The sequence below is a fragment of the Hemicordylus capensis genome, chromosome 6 (assembly GCF_027244095.1).
Source record: "Hemicordylus capensis ecotype Gifberg chromosome 6, rHemCap1.1.pri, whole genome shotgun sequence".
NCBI lineage: Eukaryota > Metazoa > Chordata > Lepidosauria > Squamata > Cordylidae > Hemicordylus > Hemicordylus capensis.
In genome coordinates, this window is record NC_069662.1 from 17656771 (window position 1) to 17676038 (window position 19268).

General features: G+C 47.1%; 1 protein-coding gene across 3 annotated transcripts; it reads right to left on the bottom strand.

Moving 5' to 3' along the window:
• Window positions 1-53: 53 nt before the first annotated feature.
• On the bottom strand, window positions 54-18836 carry PRRT2 (proline rich transmembrane protein 2). 3 transcript variants are annotated; one of them, XM_053262927.1, is made up of 4 exons: window positions 18696-18836; window positions 8280-8919; window positions 6473-6605; window positions 54-4914 (listed from the first exon to the last, which is right to left on the bottom strand). In XM_053262927.1, the coding sequence occupies exons 2-4, from the start codon at window positions 8904-8906 to the stop codon at window positions 4904-4906; spliced, it is 771 nt and encodes a 256-aa protein (XP_053118902.1). In that variant the 5' UTR covers window positions 8907-8919; window positions 18696-18836; the 3' UTR covers window positions 54-4903. The 3 variants fall into 3 exon arrangements, with proteins under 3 accessions (XP_053118902.1, XP_053118900.1, XP_053118901.1); XM_053262925.1 differs by having other exon boundaries at window positions 18687-18793; XM_053262926.1 differs by lacking the exon at window positions 18696-18836 and adding an exon at window positions 18483-18612.
• Window positions 18837-19268: the final 432 nt, after the last annotated feature.

Consider the following 19268-nt stretch of genomic DNA (forward strand, 5'->3'; position numbering starts at 1 on the left):
CCTGGAAGTAGCCTATGGCCATCAAGTAGCTGGAAAGACGGGCAGAGACTGGCTTCATGCATCTGAGTTTATTCACTCAATTCATGCATTCATACAAAAGTCTGCAGCAGTTTATAATTTGACCATATCCCTTATCCCTTCACCCCACCCACCACTTCTTTATACAAACTGGTATTAGGATTTGTAATGTATCACAAACCCTACCCTCCAGAAACAGAATTCTAGCACAGAAGGGTTTGATTTGTCCCAGGCTCAGAAAGACCCCTGCCCTTTCCTGTTTTAAATAAATTCATTTTAATTAGCAGGAAGAAACAATGTGAACCTGAACAAAGAGCAAGAAAGTAAACTGTAAGAAATAAGGACAGCAACTATATCAAAAGCATTGGCTGATTTTATGAGCACCATATAGATAACAATGAACTGTGCTTTGATGTCGAAATGATGGCATGATTTAAAATTGGTTCTCCTAGCAACAAAAGTCCTGCTTCTGCATCTCCGAGAGAGGAAAAGATGTTTAACATCCTACTTCCTTCCAGGGAGGAAGTGTTGTGGCAGACAGGAAGCACAAGGCATGGGTGCTTCCCATTCATTCTGCAACACCGTTGCATCCTAAGCTGTGCTCGGCGTCCCACAAAGCACTAAGAAACTAAACTACATCATCCGAAATGGAATAATCAACATCTCTTAGGGGGAAGGAAATAAAAAATAAACATCCTGTTCTTTCCCCTGCTAAAACCTCAGCCCACCCCTTAAAATGGTGTATTTTAAAAACAAATGTAAAATGTAAAACAAATGTAAAATGTAAAACAAATGTTTACTTTTCAGCATCCAAAACTTTGCCCCTAATCCCAAATATGAAAACATCTATCAAGCATTTGTCAAAGATATAGGTTATGTGGTTTTCATTCAATAGATGATATGTGTAAATATAAAATCCCCCCCCCGTCTCTCCTGCTGTACTCCAATCCGATTATGCCTTAGCCCTCTTTTCATATTTTACATCAACCCCCTTAGTGTCTCAGCCTCTCTAGTCCCCCAGGCCTGGTGGTGGTTTACAGCCAGTTTCTGAAGGTAAAACAGAAAGCAACAGATTACTTTATAGAAAGGAGAAAGGGCGGAAATTCAGGGATAAGGTAGCTTTGAGACAACAATAATAACAAAACCACCCATCTCTCTTCCTTCTAAATTATATTCTGAAGACTAATTTGATATTAACTCAGCCATTAGGTCTCTTAGAGGATTGCTTTGAGTAGGGAGTGCAGGAAGGTTGGGCCAGGCCCTTCTTCCAAGTTGGTAAACCCCATAGCCACAGGTGCCACGCCCTCTCCATAAATCCTTTTTCCTCTGGATTGGCCACAAGAGGGCTGGAGGATACCTTATAGTGGGTTGGATTTGGACTAGTAGCCACAGTGGCTGAGCCCAATGTGAAGTCCTAATTCTTCCCTCAGTGTTGACTACTTTGAACCCTAAGACTATTCTTTATCACTGAACCCCTGGTCTGGGTGTGAGATTTGAGGTATCCCTGAATCCCTCTGAAATCATCCCACTTTCTGTCCCCTAATTCTGTCAGTATTCCTTTACCTGTCAATTTCCAACCAGATTGACCCCTCCCCCCATTTTCTGTTTGGGTGGCCCCAGTTCCCAGCTGACCCCTTCAGACTTTTCTTTCTCCAATTTCCTACTCACTGGAATCCTCCAAACCAGGCCCCTCCATGTTGAATCTTGCACCATATACTACCCCAAACTCTCTTCCCTCTCAGGTTTCTGATCCCTGCCCTTTCGAGAGCTTTTCTCCTTTATGCCCCCAAACCTTCCCTCCCCACCCCAAATATAAGCATATAAAAACATGCAGATAGAATACTTGCATTTCGACATCAAAATACAACAGCCCCACCCCCAGCATCCCCTTCCACCTGGAGATTAACTGTCCCCAGGATGGGGGAAAAACTGCCCTCCCTTCTACGCCATGCACCCATCAAAGGAAGGACAATTTTTCTTTGAGGGATGGGTGAAGGAAGGTTAATAATTCGTGCAGATGGGATTAAAAGGGGAGGAAGTTTAAATATGTCCTCCCTCACCCTAAATAAAGCCCTGCGCCTCCCCCAAGCATAGATTTTAAAGGGGGAGGACATCCACTCAACCCCCGTATTCCCACCCTGTTCCCCCCCTCCCCCCTATTGTGTAACAGTCTGAGGGGGAAAAAAAAAAGTCACATTGTGCCGGGTGTAAATTCGTGTTTGACATACACAATTCTTTGCTGGTGCCCTTCCCACCCCCCTCACCCCAATTTTTTTGTCCAGTAGCATACACGGTTGTCCATCAGGCCCTTTTTAATATTTTTGTTGTTTGGTATGGAGTGTATGCTCTCTCAAGTATTTTTCCACCCATAACTTCTCTTTCAACTTATTCCTGCCATCGGTATATACTTCTTTTCCAGTGATCTTCCCCATTTCATTGCTCCACTTAGAAAAGTTCTCTTCCTTTTGCTGCTTCCCTCCCTTTCTTTCCTCCAGAAGCTGTTTTCCTCTTGTATGTGCTTATCCCAAGTTTGCCTTATCCATTTCATTTTAGACAATGCCCATTCTTCCGTGGCTTTAATTAACCAATGCACCCTTCCATCTGTCATTCTGAAGAGCACTTGGTAGCCATTAAACTTCTCATTTGGTGGATTCTTCACTCATTTGTTCCAGCTGGTACCAAATGTTCCTTTTCAGATTTTGGCTGCTAAAAAAGTAAGTGTGTGTGTGTGTGTGTGTGTGTGTGTGTGTGGTGGGGGTTGCGTTCTTTAACTCTGTGCGTGTAAGGCACACTCCTTCCTCTGTCCAGCACTTTCCCATTCCATTGTTCCATGTAGTGGTATATTTAACATAGCTGTTCCTGGGTCAGACCTTTCTTTTGTACAGAAAGACTGTATGCGCACATCTCTCTTTAGCTCCTTGACCAGACCAAATGGATAAAAGTCTCGTCTGTCTGTCTGTCTGTCTCTCTCTCTCTCTCCCACCCACCACATCTTTGAGGCTTTATTTCTAGTTTTGTATGTCCTTTTGCACACCCTTTCCTTGCTGTCTTGCTGATATTCTGATTAGTAAGCTTCCATACAGTTGTTCCTCTGCCTATATTCTGTCCTTCACATTTCGAGTCTATTTGGTAATACACACCTTTCCAGCCTGGCCCCTTTTCTGCCTTCCAAAGATGGACATGTGCTTAAAACTGGTGAACGGGTTCCCAGTTCAGAACCCTACTGGCTGAACACAATGAAAAGCTAAACAGATATAAACAGATACCCATCTTAACAACCTCCGCTATCCCAAGTTCGCCCTGTAGCTGCCCTGAATGTTTTCTGTTCCAGCATCCCAGCCGCCTCCCACCCCTGCCTGAGCTTTCAGTTTCTCTGAACAGCATTCATCTGAGGTTCAGCAATATCAGTAGCCATATGTGAACTTGTAGGTGTTTCCTGCTTGTATCTATATCCAGTTCAGCTTCCTTTTTCTCTGCTTAAAGAATAATTCTGTGCAAACTAAAAGCTTGTGACTCACTTCATCACTAAAATAGTCCAATGGGGTGGGGGGACAGTTTTAGACCATGTCCCTTTTTATGCTTTCTGATTCTGAATGGGATGCCTACTAACACTCTTATTCTCTATTGTGTCTAGCACTTGAGCCACTTTAGGAAGGGTGGTATATAAATCGAATAAAATAAAAATGTCAGCTTCATTCATGCCTTTCTTCTTGTATAAAGTGTAGCAGCATCAGTTCTCCTGTGCATTCATAGGACCAGCATTTCATTTCCTCTAGTGGCTCTTTTGATTCCGTGGCCTGTATTTTCCCCCTCCCCTTCTTTCATCTCGAGATTACCTTAACCGTTCTGATAAAACTCTCTACCATTCTGTCAGTATCTTCCCTTCTCCACAGAGCTCTTGAGTTATTCTTTCTCTTCCGTTGCCTCTTTCACATTCTCACTGTCACGCTCCAGTTTCCACTAGTCCCTTTGTTACATTTCTTTTGCTCCAAGCTGTAGTTCCTTGACGCTGGTTCTATTCCTTCCTTCCAGCCAATAACAAATTCCTTTGTCATTCTCTTTTCCATTGACTGGCTGGGTGATGGATCTGGCCGCACACACCTTAGTATGTATGCAGCCAAATTTATGCTGGTCCATCTTTGTTAGCACATCTCCTGAGGCGTAGCAACTTGCTACATCTCCCAGCCACCAAAATCAGCTTTTAAACCAATCAAGGGCACTGGTCCCCCGCCCCCTCATCCTTGTTTGTCTTTGTAAACACAACGGACGGGAGCAGGTGATCCAAGAAGTGTTTCCTCTTTTCCTGTGCTGGTTCTGTTCATTGTTTCCAGCAAACATGTAAACATGATCCCCACCTCCTGCTCAGGGGATGAGGAAAAGAGCTCTTCTCCGGCAGCTTCTTGTAAACATGGAATATTGAAAGAGTTTTATTTGCTGTCGAAATTTGGCAGTGGATGGAAGATGGTTGAACAGATGACTGAATGGATGGAAGGAGAAAGAGAGAGAGAGAGAGAGAGAGAAGATGCAGAAAAAGAAAAAATGGAAATATCCACTTTTTCTTGTTCTTATCATCTTTTTCTGTTTTGTCTTGTTGGGTATCTAAGAGCCTGAGAAGTATGGGACATGTCTGAGTGTCACAAAATGTCAGTCTTCTCTCAATTTCACTCTCTTGTATCCCTCTTCTGTCTGCTCTTAGTTACACTCTCTCTCTCTCTCTCTCTCTCTCTCTCTCTCTCTCTCTTGTTTCCATCTTGTGCTCTCGTTTTGCATGGGTCAGGGATGGATGGGAACATGGAATGGATGGATGTACTGTTGTCATGCTGGCTCCCAGCTCCAAAGATGGAAATTTCGGTGCTAGGGATAAGGTGGCAGCCAAGGACCACCTTCACTGGAACACTGGGGAAGGAAAGAGATTTAGGGTCATGGGGACAAGGGGAAGGGAGTTGGGGGAGGGAAATAAAAACACAGGGAGGGAGAACAGAAGAAGGACAAGTTTACTACCTGAAGAGAAACAGGAGGAGGAACATTTCACACATGCCCCCGATTCAACCTCCCCACACCTGGCCTCCTCTGGAATCTGGAGCATGTGGGACCAGGTCATTAGGGAAAGCAATGTGAAAGCTGATGAGGTGAAGTCAGGAAGGTCTGACCTCTCTACCCCTTGTTGGCTACCTCAGCCTAGCATTTGTGGTGGGAAAGGATTCTGAAGATAAATGGTTGGTTATGAAAATGGCTTCCTACACACAGTTAAGGTTGGTGGTTGTAGGCCAAGATATCCTTACAAGAAGCAAGGGCGGCTCCAGAGGGGTGGCAAGTGTCCCCCGGAAAAGTGGCTTGCCCCCCACTGCCCCCCCCATTTCTGTTTCAGAAATCTAATATGTGGGGCACAGCAAGCCCACTTTGCCTCTTCTGTGCAATGTATAATATTTGGATTAAAAGTGCCAACTACGGTGGGAGAAGAAATGTGTTGCCTCTCTGAGAGGAGACCTGACATGAAAATTCAAACATTTAGTTTTGGTTGGTTTGTTTTTTAAGGTGGGAGCTTGACTTTTTCAAGAGGCTGCCCCTTTTCCTAGAGGGTTAGGAAGAAAATGAAAGCATTTGAAAAATTCCTTATGAGGAAAAGACCATTTGTTTTCTTCAGAGAAGAGAAGGAATGGCATTTACTTCACTCATTTGATGTCAATCCTGGCTTTCTTGCCTGAACTCCCAAAATACTTTTGAAGTGCCAAAAGTGGAGAGGTGGCTTTAGTTTCTAGGTGGTTTTACAATACTCATCCTTTTCATGCGTACGCTATCGTTCTATTCTTGTCTGACAGCCACCCATGCCTTACAGTGTTCAGCTGTGCCCCCATGCCTCTCTGAAGAAGAGGGGCTGAACCAAGAGTAGCCATTTTGAAGCAGCTGTGAGGATTCCTTTTCTATCATAGGGATAGAAAAAGGGACTGCTCAACTAAAGATAACCCCTTTAGGCCTACTTCTGTGACTGACTACTGCCAAGACAGATACAAGCTGTGTTTCAGTTTTTCATTCAGCTATGTTTTTGGTCATCCTGGCTCCTCCACAGTGTTAAATTGGTCACTTTTCAGTCTACATATGCTGTCAGATGGAGCATTTGTGAATAAGCAGTGGCATTTCCTGCCACTCCGAGTGGCAGCATTCCTCCGAGTGAAGCAGCTACCATAATTAGTTTCACTTCTAGGATCATAGCATCCCATCATGCCTTGCACTTCCTGGGAAACCCTTCTCTGACTGCAGAGGGCTAGATTACAGGTGTTTTTGTTTGTTTGTTTTAATTAAAGTCAATGTCTAAGGGTTCATTCTTCTGATTTCTTCGTGCTGAAATAGAAGATTTGGCATTGGGGTGTGTGGGTTGGGAGACAAAGGATGAGGTATTCAAGATGAAAGAAAATGTTGGGAGTCCCATACCCTCTTTGATTTCCCAGATACTCACCTCCAAAGTTGATGCCGAAAGCGGCCACAATTATGAGCACCCCTCCGACCAGTGCGACGATGCTCAGCAGTTTTGCGACCCGGGCCAGGCGCCGTGCCCCATCGACGTCTCCTTGCTGGAAGCTGATGCGGGACTGACGAGACGACGAAGTAAAAAGAAAAGGGGTCAGTGCATAAGGGGACTATCCCAGTATCCTTTTTAGGACAAACAGGGAAAATACATAGGGAAATAAATGTCACCAGAACATAGGAAGCTGCCTTATACCAAGGCAGTATCAGTATTGTTTACACCAGGGCAGCACAACTTTGATTTTCATTCATTCATTCATTCAATCAATTTCTATACCGCCCTTCCAAAAATGGCTCAGGGCGGTTTACACAGAGAAATAACAAATAAATAAGATGACTCCCTGTCCCCAAAGGGCTCACAACAAGATGACATTGAACTGCAACTCCCATCATCTCTATTGGCCACTGTGACTGATGGAAATTGTAGTCCAACATCAGCTGGAGGGCCAACGTTGTGCCACCCTGGTCTACACTGACCAGCAGCAACTTTCCAGGTTTTCAGGCAGGAGTCTTTCCCAGCCTTACCTAGAGATGCTGCCAGGGATTGAACCCAGGACTTCCTGCCTGCAGAGCTCTTCCACTGAACTACACCCCATTCCCATGTCCAATTTATGTACCCATGGAGGAGGCCGTAGCTCTGTTTTGGAATGTGTGCTTGGCATTCAGAAGAGTCCAAGGTTCAGTGCCCAGCATCTTCAATCTAAGGTTGTAGGGCTCAGAAAGACTCCTGAGAGCTACTGTCATTCAGAGAAGGCAGTACGGGTCTGGATTAACCAATGTTCTCATGTGGTATAAGGCAGTTTCATGGGGCCTAGGAACCCCTAATTTGATAGCAATCATAACAATAAAAAGCTGTGGCTCCAGTCAGTACTTGGATGGAAGACTACTACAAGGTCCACGTCAGCCACTCTCAGCTTTCGAAAGGACAAGCAGGATGTACAAAATAAAATGGCTGGTAATGAACACACAAAATGCGAGCTCCATTTTTCCAGTGGGTTTTCAAAAGCTGCCCAAGACACTTTTAACGGGTTTCGCAAAATGACGTGGCATGAATAAAACCTGTAAGTAGGTCGACTTGTGAGTAGGTGTCCCAACCTGCCATTTCATGGGGACAGATCTACCTGTGAAGGGGTGCCCCAGTCAAAGGTCTGAAGTACCAGGCTGGGCAACCTATCCGTAAGTAAACCCATTGGCTGACATCCTGACTAACGAAGCACTTGTGGGAGGATGTGCTAATGGAAAGCTGCTGCACTAAGGACTTGTGCTAAGTTTGGAGCTTGTATTCAAGATTAGTGTTGCACTACCAGAAGCATGCTTGCGCAACAAGTGCATCACCTCCTCTGTTCTAAAGGGAACTTTGTGCAAACAGTGCACCAAGTTCCTATTGCAAGAGTGCTCTAGTGAAGAGGGCAATTCTGCAATCCCGGGGTTTTTGTGCAAGTACGCAACCTGGCTCTCAGTCAACTTTGCAAGCGCTTAGTCAGTCAGGGTGGCAGCCACGATTTCCTGCCTGCTATTTGCTCTTGTAGGATGCAGATGTGCAAAAAAACATACAATGGAGATTGAGCAAAGACAAGAGGCAGACAAAATAAAAGCAACAAGAAGCACCGCTGTGGGCATGTCCTTGCAGGTGAGTGGGTGCCGAAGCAGTAAGTTGCTCTCCCGCTCGGGCGGCGGAGGGCTCTCATTGTTCCCAGGATCCCTCCCAGCCAAACCCCCCCCCCCCGCCTTATGCTCACCATGACAGAATACACGAAGGCAACAATGTTGATGGGCCAGATTGGGCAGAAGCAGGAAAGGGCAGCAATGAATATGTAGTCTCTAGGTTTCTCCCCAGCCTCAGCAGCTGCTGACCCTGCTGCAGAAGGCTTCCGGCTCAGGCTGGCCCGGGGGGATCCTGCAGCTCCCGCTAGGTGAACCTGAGACCCAGACAAGCTGCTCCTCGCTGCAGCCCTGGGGCCACCATTGATGCTATTCTGGGGCTTCAGGTCATTCAATGATGCAGATTTGGAGCGAGCTGGGGGACTAGTGGGTGGGTCTGGGGTGCTCCCCAGCTGCTCAGCTGAGCCAGCCCTCAGCCCCACGGGATCCCCATTCTCCAGTGGGCCCCCCATGGTCTCCTCCTCGATTGTCACTGTCACCATCATGGGTGACGCGGGGGCCTCTGGTGCGGGGGGGCTCTGAGGGGGCGACTGAGATGGTGGCAGCTCCTGAGGTTTTTCCTGCTCCTGCTCCTGCTCCTGCTTCTGCTCCTGTTCCTGCTGCTGCTCCTCCTGCTGCTGCTGCTGCTGCTGCACCTCCTCCTTCTCCTTCCCTTGCTGCTCTTGTTCTGGGGGAGCCTCATTCTTCTCAGCATCATCCGACATGGTGGACAGGTATCTGGATTAGAGGAGAATTAAAGGGGGGTGGGATTTGACATGGAGAATCACCATTTCCCCCTTCCTGATTCTGGATTTGATTTTGGAACTTTCTTTTGAATGCCAGGGCCGAGCTCATAAAAATAAGATGCAATAAGGGGCATAATACCTCTGAGGATGCACAGATTACCTTTCCCTCACCATTAAGTAGCCACAGAAGCCCCACATCCACATGCCTGGGATTTAGGAAGAGATTTTTTTCTTAATAGTCTTGAGTCCCCAACACCTTTCCTAAACAAGTAACCCTTAACTGGAGACCGGGGCAGGGAGGACTCCATTCTCTCATCCATAAATCGCTACTGTCACCAGTCTAGGTTCCCCAATCCCTACCCCCACTTCAAATTAAACCACTGGATATTCCCACCCCACTGGCAAACACACATCATCCTGAGCATACACCACTTCAGTGCATGGCAGAACAGCTTGGGTCTAACATCCCTGAAGAGAACATGTGCACACACAAGTGTACATGCACACACCCACAGACACACACAACACACTTTTTTGCCCCATTGTGATTTCCAAGATTGACCAACCGACGACACACTGCACAAAATTCCATCTGTGTTTTAACGAAGCTTGTGCACAATTACAGGGGTGCTTTTGCACAAATGTGCAAAATTGCACAATAGATTGCCATTATCTCCAAAGGCTGTCCATCGCATAAGTCCTTTTGTGAAATGTCACACATATTCACAAGAGCACTCTTATGCAATTGCGCACATACATTTTTAGAACACAGATGGACTTTTGTGCAGTATGCCAGCTGCTGAGAACACAAGCACCAGCATTAAATTTGTCAGTGGTTAGTAACAGGGCAACATTTCAAAATTCAGTTTCAATTTTCGAAAAGTTAATATTTTCAGAAGTAGCCATTGACATTTGTCTCTGCGGGACACTTAAGCAAAAGCTGTAAGCCTTGCCAATGGTCTTTTAAAGCCAGTCATGCAGGGGCAGTGTTCCCTTTAAAGGATGCACACGTGCCTGCGCTCACAAGTGATTTTTTAAATGACTGGTCAGTTAATTTTAGATCTCACTGAGGTTGAATCAGGCAGGCCCCACTCTGAATGCGCATGGTGCGCACACACTGCCTTGATACTGCCACCCAGAAGAAAATTCATTCCGCACACAGAGGGGGAAAATTAGAAAGAACACAGATCAGGGGGGTTCCGTTTTGACTGTCAGCAGTGGTCTCAGAGAGTGGGGTACTTCAGTTAGGTCCAAAGATTTGTTCTTCAGTACATTCAGTTAAACAGCACACTTTCAAGAAGTGCATTTTAAGAATGCCTGTTGTGATTATTTTATTTTTTTAAAAAAATTCACAATAACTTTAACAACTTTATCCACATAAGATAAAAAATCACCCACCCGCCCTCCTTTAAAAAAAAAAAGTTGATAACCAAGGAGTTTGTGTCTTTTGCATGTATGCACAGCATGCACACCTAGTACTATAAATCCATGTAATCTTTTTAACAATAACCCCACGTGTGGTAAAGAGCTGCAGATGCATGAGAGGAATCCCCCCCTGTCCTCCCTGACAGTGCCCCCAATATCAACTTCCAAGAGACAATATGTTTGCAACTTTCTCCAGCTGCAGAACCAGGGATTGCCATCTAGGAGCTGACCTCAGGAGGCACACAAAACCTTTGATGACTCCAAGGGGTAGTCTTGTGGTAGCAAGTATGCCTTGTCCCCTTAGCTAAGCAGAGTCTGCCCTAGTTGCATATGAATGGGAGACTAGAAGTGTGAGCACTGTAAGATATTCTCCTGAGGGGATGGAGCCGCTCTGGAAAGAGCATCTAGGTTCCAAGTTCCCTCCCTGGCAGCATCTCCAAGATAGGACAAGATTTTTTTGTTTTAATAGGACAAGATTTTTTAATTGAACCAACAAACTACCAAAGCATACAGTACAATGCCAAAGATAGGCATCCAAGATAGGGCTGAGAGAGATTCCTGCCTGCAACCTTGGAGAAGCTGCTGCCAGTCTGTGAAGACAATACTGAGACCAATGGTCTGACTTAGTATCAGGGTGGATTTGATTTAAATCAAACTGAGTTTGATTTAAATCAAATCCACCCTGCTTAGTATATCTAGTATATCTGACAGCTTCCTATGTTCCTAAGGGGTAGTGGGTGCTCCCCAATAAAACATTTCCCACTCCCCTATCTACCAGACTGGAATTTTACAGCAATGTGTTAGACAATACAATCATAGTATATTATGGACCTATAGCTTGAATTGATTATTTTAAAAGGCCTCCGTTGTTTAAAGAGGTCTCATTCATTTATTCCTCTACCCCATAACAAGCAATAGAAGCTAATGCAGCCAGGTGTTTATTTATTATTTTTATTTTTAAAAATTCTATACCGCCCAAAACTTGCATCTCTGGTTGGTTTACAAGGTAGGTAGGGAGACTCCTCTAGCCTCCCATGAACCAGGCCAACCCCTTAGTTACCTTCCTGGACAGGAACTGGGCTGAGTGAGACCATGTGTGAAGGGGGAGAATTATTATTATTATTATTATAGCAATAGCAATAGCAATAGCACTTACATTTATATACCGCTTTATAGCTGGAGCTCTCTAAGCGGTTTACAATGATTTAGCATATTGCCCCCAACATTCTGGGTACTCATTTTACCAGCCTCGGAAGGATGGAAGGCTGAGTCAACCTTGAGCCCCTGGTCAGGATCGAACTTGTAACCTTCTGGTTACAGGGCGGCAGTTTTACCACTGCGCCACCAGGGAGTCACCATTATTACACCATTATTACATTTATATCCTGCTCTTCCTCCATGGAACCCAGAGCGGTGTACTACATACTTGAGTTTCTCTTTCACAACAACCCTGTGAAGTAGGTTAGGCTGAGAGAGAAGTGACTGGCCCAGAGTCACCCAGCTAGTCTCATGGCTGAATGGGGATTTGAACTCGGGTCTCCCCGGTCCTAGTCCAGCACTCTAACCACTACACCACGCTGGCTCAACGAATGCAGGATCATCTCCCCTGCAGATTTCAGCTAGCCTCGTACTAACCTCAATCCCCACCCCAGCCCCACATGGTCTTGGACAGGAAGAGGAAACTATGCTGGAAGGTTTAGCCTCATCCAAAAACAAAGCATTTTCTAAGAATCTGACTCATTTTCTGAACTGTATGACAAATGGGTTAAGGGACTTGGCTCTCGTGGGTACTGAGAAAAGGTTGTCAAGTATCTTGATCTGAAGCAGGTTGTAGACAGATTTGCTTCTTGTCACAACAGCAGGCATAGTCAGCTTCATTAATAAGGTAAATAAACTAATAACATTCTTTGCCACCACTTTGCTCCCCCACACTGGTTCTAGAATTGCCCGTGCTCCTTGCCAGTTCATATACAGATTGTCAGGGACATACACAAAACTAAAGGTAGCCTCTCATTAGATGCAGCTGTTGATATACCCATTAGAAGGTGTGAGTGGAGCAAAATTCAAACTGAAACTGAAAATCTCAGGCATGAAACTGGCAGCTGAATTCTACATGCCACTTCATACATGTTGCAGATTTGGTCCTGAGTATGCACTTGACATAGAGCTGCAACTGATCATGGTTCCTTGGCAAATATACCTGTATGTTACACGTTTGCAGCTTGTTGGCATGCTATTCCTAGTGGCCATCCTGTGGCCTGTCTGAGCAATGGACCTTGGCTGGATTCTGCCCTGGAAGGCAATGTGGTACCACTAGTTGTGCTAAAGCAGATTCTCATCCTATTCAGCAGTGATCTTCACAATTTTTCAAGCAGGGGCCACTCTGGCTAAAGAACTTCAGTGTGAGAGCTATTTCCCACTGTGCTGACCTCCACACAGCACTGTGCTTTTCTCAGTGCTGGGAGGGCCCTTTAAGAGGGGCAGAGTCCTCTCTGTAGGAGGAAAGCACTGGGAAGGGCTGCATTTCACCTTCCAAGATGGTGCAGGGGATTAAGAAGGCTCAGTTTTGCTGCAAGGAGTGCCCCTAGCACTGGGCAAAGTGTAGCACCGCATAGCAAGAATGGTCATCTCCACATGGTGCTGTGGGGACTATGCAGAAGATTCAGCTGCTTTGGCCAAAGCTTCACACAGGCCCAATAAACAATTAGTCAGGGAGCTGCTCTTAGGGTTGATGAGGGCTGCCTCTGGCCCCTGGGTCTTACCACCTAGAACACTGATATACAGAGTGTTAACTGTGAAACATTATTGGGACTTACAAAGTCCCAGATGAACTTGTGATGGTGTAACTGTATATGCCCAGCAAGTCAGATGCGACAATGTCAGCCTGTCAGCCGACAGAGACACTCTGCTCTAAAATATCTATTGCAAACAAAGGTCCTGCTTCAGATTGCCTGGGAGTGATAATGTTAGGAAGAGTTTGCACCTGATCCAAGGAGAGAGACTGCAGTAATGGGATCACGTTACAAAACCATCAGTGATTGGATGTCAGCAGATACTAGCACTGTGGGATGGACAAAACTGAAGCAGACTCTCAGCAAATGCAGAGCCCGTTCATGCAAAATCCAACTTTAGGGGAAACTGGAGGTTTCTCCTTGGGGTGTTGTGGAGCAAAACTGAGTAACTTGAACCTAACTGATTCTAAAGAAGATCAAGAAAAACTTTGTTGGCATCATTATTCTTCCAGACCCCCTGTTTGACTTTGGTCCATTTGCCACTAGTCCGCTGTCTCCACCTTCAAGCCCTTTTCACCAGAGCCACATTTAAGAAAATTCAGACTGATAATTAACATTATCTTCTGCATCCTTCTTCACTTTACCCCCACGCCCTATAAACAATGTTAATGGATCATCCATCTTCAATGTTGATACAATCCCTGCCTTTTCAGGACTGGACGATCTGTTGGAAAGCTGAGAGCAGACTAGAGCAGAGAAGTGCATGCAAAAGCAACGCAGTTCTTAGAAAGAACGAGCAGGTGAGGGAGGTATGGCTCTCCAGAAAGAGAGAGACGTAAGTCAGAGGGAGGTGATACCATGATGAGAAGACTGTAAGGAAGGACTGACTGAGGCTCCGCACAGGGCATCCAATGATCTAGAGCGGGAGTTAAACCCATGCTAATTCCCCCCATGGGAATAATTGGGACAAAACAACCCAATCCTAACTATGATTTCGGAGATGGGGCCGTAGTTCAGTGATAGAGCATCTGCTTGCATGCAGAAGGTCCCAGGTTCAATCTCTGCCATCTCCAGAGAGAGATGAAAAAAATTCCTGCCTGAAGCCCTGGAGAGTAGACCATACTGAGCGAGTGGGGACAATGGTCCGACATGGCACAAGGCAGCATCCTATGTCCCTATATAGGACATTGTATTTCACTTTCACTTGGATATACTCTCAGGTAAATGTGCACAGGATTGCAGGCAGGAATTTGGCTGGGTGGTGCCCTCATAAGAGCACCATCCACTGTCAGGGATGACTCCGCCCACAGGGATGGGGTAACAGCTGCCCTGCTGAAATATTTCCCTGCTGTTACCTGCCACATCTGACCAGAACAGAAGCATAGGGTCACAAATCAGAGCAAATTAATTGCCAAATCAAAACAGCAGATGAACGTTTGAGTTTCAGTTACACATTTTAAAAGCCTGCCGATGGTATTATTGTTATTTTTAAAAATGCTTCCTTCCTTTCCCTCAACTTCCAACTCAATAAGCAGGAACAAGTGAAGCTATTCTGGGAGGGATGCAACCTTTCAGAGCCAACCAGACTCCCCATCACTGCCTGGCCTGAGGCAGTCAGAAAAAAATGCTCTCCCGCTCATCGTCTTTGGGGTCCCCCTTTGTTTACCTGAAATGAAATTGCTCCTGTCCAGTGGGAAAGTCTCCTGCCCAAACTGCATTGAAATGAATGATAACTGTGCAAGCACAGTTCTGCATTGAGGAGAGCAATAACCACTGTGGGAGGGTTTGGAGTTCTTCTGTGTAGGCATAAGTAGGTTAGAGAACCATCTGTCAAGATGCAGGAGGCTGCGTTGGTTCTTCCTGCTTTCCATGTTGTGCAATTTTTTGGCTTGGTTTTTGTCTCTGTGAGTTGACTGCTTTTTTAAGTATTTATGGCCAAACAGTTTACATTATATACCAGCTATAACCACCATAGTCTTGTTTTCTGACCACAGTTGACACACAGACACCATGACTGCTACAATGGTGTAGCTTGTGGATGCCACAACTTATTATCCAACTGACACAACTCTTCAAATCCCATGGAAGTCACAAACAAGCAACACCCTTAGTGTGACGTAAATAGGACTGACATACTGACCATTGCAACATGCATTGCTTTTGACACACTGTGCATCCGACATCCCCATCATTTGCCCACTGGTCAGTTGGCACACAAATAAGACTGACACATGGGTGGCGACGTGACCATCCCTTTGTGCTATTTAGATCCACAGAGAAAGAAAGCGCTTGGATTTCTTATGAGTGCTGATATTCACTGTAACCTAACACCCAATATATACACTTAGTTTATGATGACAGCCTCCCAGTACACTGGACGCTGTTTCTTACAACCCTCTCTCATGACACACTTCCATGTACTTTGCAAGCATTTTGATTGCCTACCAAATGGTGAAAGTACCCCTAACAATCAATCCTTGCTTAACTCTCTCTTTGCTTAGCACATCCAATTATGCCTGAACACTCTGTCCCTTCACCCAACATCTGCAACCATTTCAGTGTAATTACTGGCCCTGACAACCTGTCTCAAGCTGGTGATTTGTGCATGTGTGCATGGTGGGGCTGCATTCCCCATTTGCTGAACTCACAAGCAAATGGATATCATCCTGACAAACATGATAGTCCAAACACACACACACACACACACACACACACACACACACACACACACGTATCTTAAATACAGTGCTAAGTTTATCAGCTTATAAGGAAAAGACAACCACCCATAAAAGGGTGCTGACTCCAGATCCCCCTTATTTAACAAGTGGCCGTTCAGTGTTCTCTCTCCTCGCTGCTGAAACATCTACAAGCATCCTTGCTGGCACAAGACAAGCAATTACTACTTAGGAGGGTGAAGGTGAGTTAATGGTCTTTGAATAGATAAGTCTTATAAATATAATATGAATCCTTGTATGTGGCATTTGATAAGTTTCATATGCTAGGTAAGTTGTATGTAAGCTGCAGAAGATGGGGAGGAGTGAGCTTGCAACACACGGAGGGGAGGGGACAAACGTTCTGGGAGTAGTGCTTGATCCAGCTGCATAATGGATTCCCCTTGTCAGGGAAGCCATTTGGTACAGGACCCAGGATAACATCCACACTATCCCCCACTTGCCCCACCAGTAGCTCAACCTCTTCATGTTGAAAACCCTGCCCAGTTGGCTAATCAATTTTTTCAGACTCCCCTCCCACACTGGTATCCTTCCATGCTTCCACACACACAGCCACCTCTCCTTCTTCTGGCTGCTTTCACCCCCATGCCTGACAGTTTTCCTTCTCCCCCTCTCCTGCAACCAGAGCTGCTTCCTATTAATAATGTCCTCCTCCTCCTCCTCCACCACCACCACCAGACCTCTTCAGTGTGGTCCCTTCTTCCATCCATCCCAACCCCCATACAAACTCACTTCCACCAATCTCTCTCTCCTCACTTGGTCACCTCCTTCCCTATGACCCCTTCACCCATGCTAGGGAGATACCTTTCTGTCTCTCTCACCTGCTTCCCTCCTTTCCAAAGACCACAAACCACCAGCTTCTCTTGTACCATGGACAGCTCCTAGCAGCCCTTCCCTAACCCTCATTCCTCTCCAGTTTTGACTTCTTTCCCTCCACACCCCCTCCTGGTGATATCCATTTATCTGTCCTGACCCCTCAACACACCTTTCCCTCCGTATCTGGCCACAGCCACCTTCTCTGCCTCACTTAAGCCTTCTGCCGCCCGCCCCCCTCCCCCCACCCGCCAATCTTCTTCACCCAGCCAGTCACAGTGACAGCACCCCAAAATGAGGGGCGGTGGGGCGGGCACACAGAAAAGGCAAAGTGCATTGAGGGGAGGGGCAAACAATCCCACATGTTAGAGTTCTGAAATAAAATAAGGACATGTTTCACACAAAGGGTCACATCCTGCACATAGACTGAATAGAGCCCATAGGGAATAGCTCTTTATATATATTGACAGATGTGAGATGGCAGAACTCAGGTGTGTCTGCCCAGAGACCACGAAGAATAATGACAGAAGGCACTCTGGAGTCTGTGAAAAGTGCCTTTCCTTCCAGTGACCCCAGGGGTTCAGCTCGCAGGGTGCAGTGGAGGGGCTAGCAACTTGTGGGGGCAGCACCTGCCCCTTCACCTCTCTGCTGCTCACGGACAGCCGTTGCCAGTCTGCTTTCCCATCAAGGCTCCTTTGCCACCCGTTGCTCCCTCATCCCATTCCCTCTGCCCCCCCCAGTCCCCCGACTTCCTCTTTCCCCCTCCTCGGTTAGCCAATGACCACCGCCCGCTCCTTTCCCGATCCCTGCCCCATTTCTGATCAACTTCCCAAGCACACCCTCCTCCTCCTCCTCCTCCCTCAAGCACACCCATTCCTGAACATCCCTCTCCCACCCTGGGCTTCTCCATCTCCCCCAAGCCCCAACCACCTCCAGATCCTTCTTCGGCACATGCTCCCTTGGCTTCACTCTCCCGCAAGCCTCCAGACCTCCCACTCCTTAATAAGCCCCTCCACGACTCAATCAATTTCCCCTCCCCTCCACAGACTCTGGGATGTCAACTCCCAGCAACCACCTGAGACCCCCATCCCGAGTCCCGCACCTTCTCCCCCCACATTCCTTCTTCACCTCTTTCCTCTTCACACGACCCACTTCCACCCCCTTTAATCTGTTTCCCTCCTTTCTTTCACACCCTCACGCCAATAGAGAGAGTTAATCTTGTGGTAGTAAGCATGAATTGTTCCCTTTGCTAAGCAGGGACCACCCTGGTTTACATTTGAATGGGAGACCACATGTGTGAGCACTGTAAGATATCCCCCTCAGGGGACGAGGCCGCTCTGCGAAGAACATCTGCACGCTTGCATGCAGAAGGTCCCAGGTTCCCTCCCTGGCAGTCTCCAATATAGGGCTGAGAGAGACTCGCCTGTAGCCTAGAAGAAGCCGCTGCCGGTCTGTGTAGACAATACTGAGCTAGATGGACCAAGGGTCTAACTCGGCAGCTTCCTATCTTCCTAACTCAGTTGTGGATGGGATTCAAGGCGCGCGCCCCACATATCTCTCCTACTCCATCCCCTACTGCCTCCGCCCTAGGTTCACACCCAGGCACATCTCCACTGCCAGATGCCCCCACGAACCCGCTGATGCCTTCCAGCGCCCCCCCGCCTCCAGCCCCATCACTATCGGAGAGCCCACTGCGGCCACGCTCCCCTTTTCGCGTTCACACCCATCCCTGCCTGCTCACTTCGTTCCCCTCGGTCCACCCCGCCCGCTTGCCGCAGCACCGTTATCCCTTTAGTCAGACCCTAAGAAATGTGGGGAAAGATGGACTAAGGCAAGGTCTCCCGGCGTCCTACCTGGGCTCCTGGCTGTGTCCACTTGGCAGAAGGGGGTGGGGTAGGCAAGTGGCTAGCTTGGTGCCCCCTACGCACAGATCACACCCCTCCCTTTTCCTGCTGTATCCCTCCTTCGCTCCCCTCCCCTCCCCTCCCCTGGCGGAAGGAGGAACGCATGGGAAGATGCAGCCCCCCCCCTTCTTTCCCTCCCCACCACAAACTCACCCCTCTTACTTGCTCACTCGCGGCTTTGTCTGCAAAGACGCCCCTTCCCCTCCCTTTGCACTGGTGCGCGTCAAATGGTCTCATCGACCACGCTTCTTCAATGGGGGGGGGGGAGTTGTGGTTTATGAAGCATCAGCTGATCTGGCGGGGGCAATACATTAGCAGAAACAGTGCTGGTACTAGAGGCGTCCCACATATTCTGTATTTCTCCACCCCACACACACATACACACACACAAATTGCATTTGACTAAAACTTCACATCAGCAAGCCACAAGTAATGAGCATCTAAAGACTGGGGAGTCCCAGCACTGCCACCATCATTTCCTCTGGGACTGCCCAGAGGCACCAACATGTGCTGAATAAAAATGTAGCTAGAAGGGACTGAAAGGTGTCAGGGAAGAGCTGGGGTGGGACTTGAGGGTGTCGGACCCAGGATGGGAAAAGGAGGGAGGGGGACGTAATAGTGCTCTCTGCCCAGCTGAGCTCAGCAAGCTGGTATGGGAGGTTTTCTGCACCATCTTGCGTTTTGGGGGAATCCTGCTTCCTCAGCCCGCCCTCCTCCCCCTCCGGGAGAAAATTA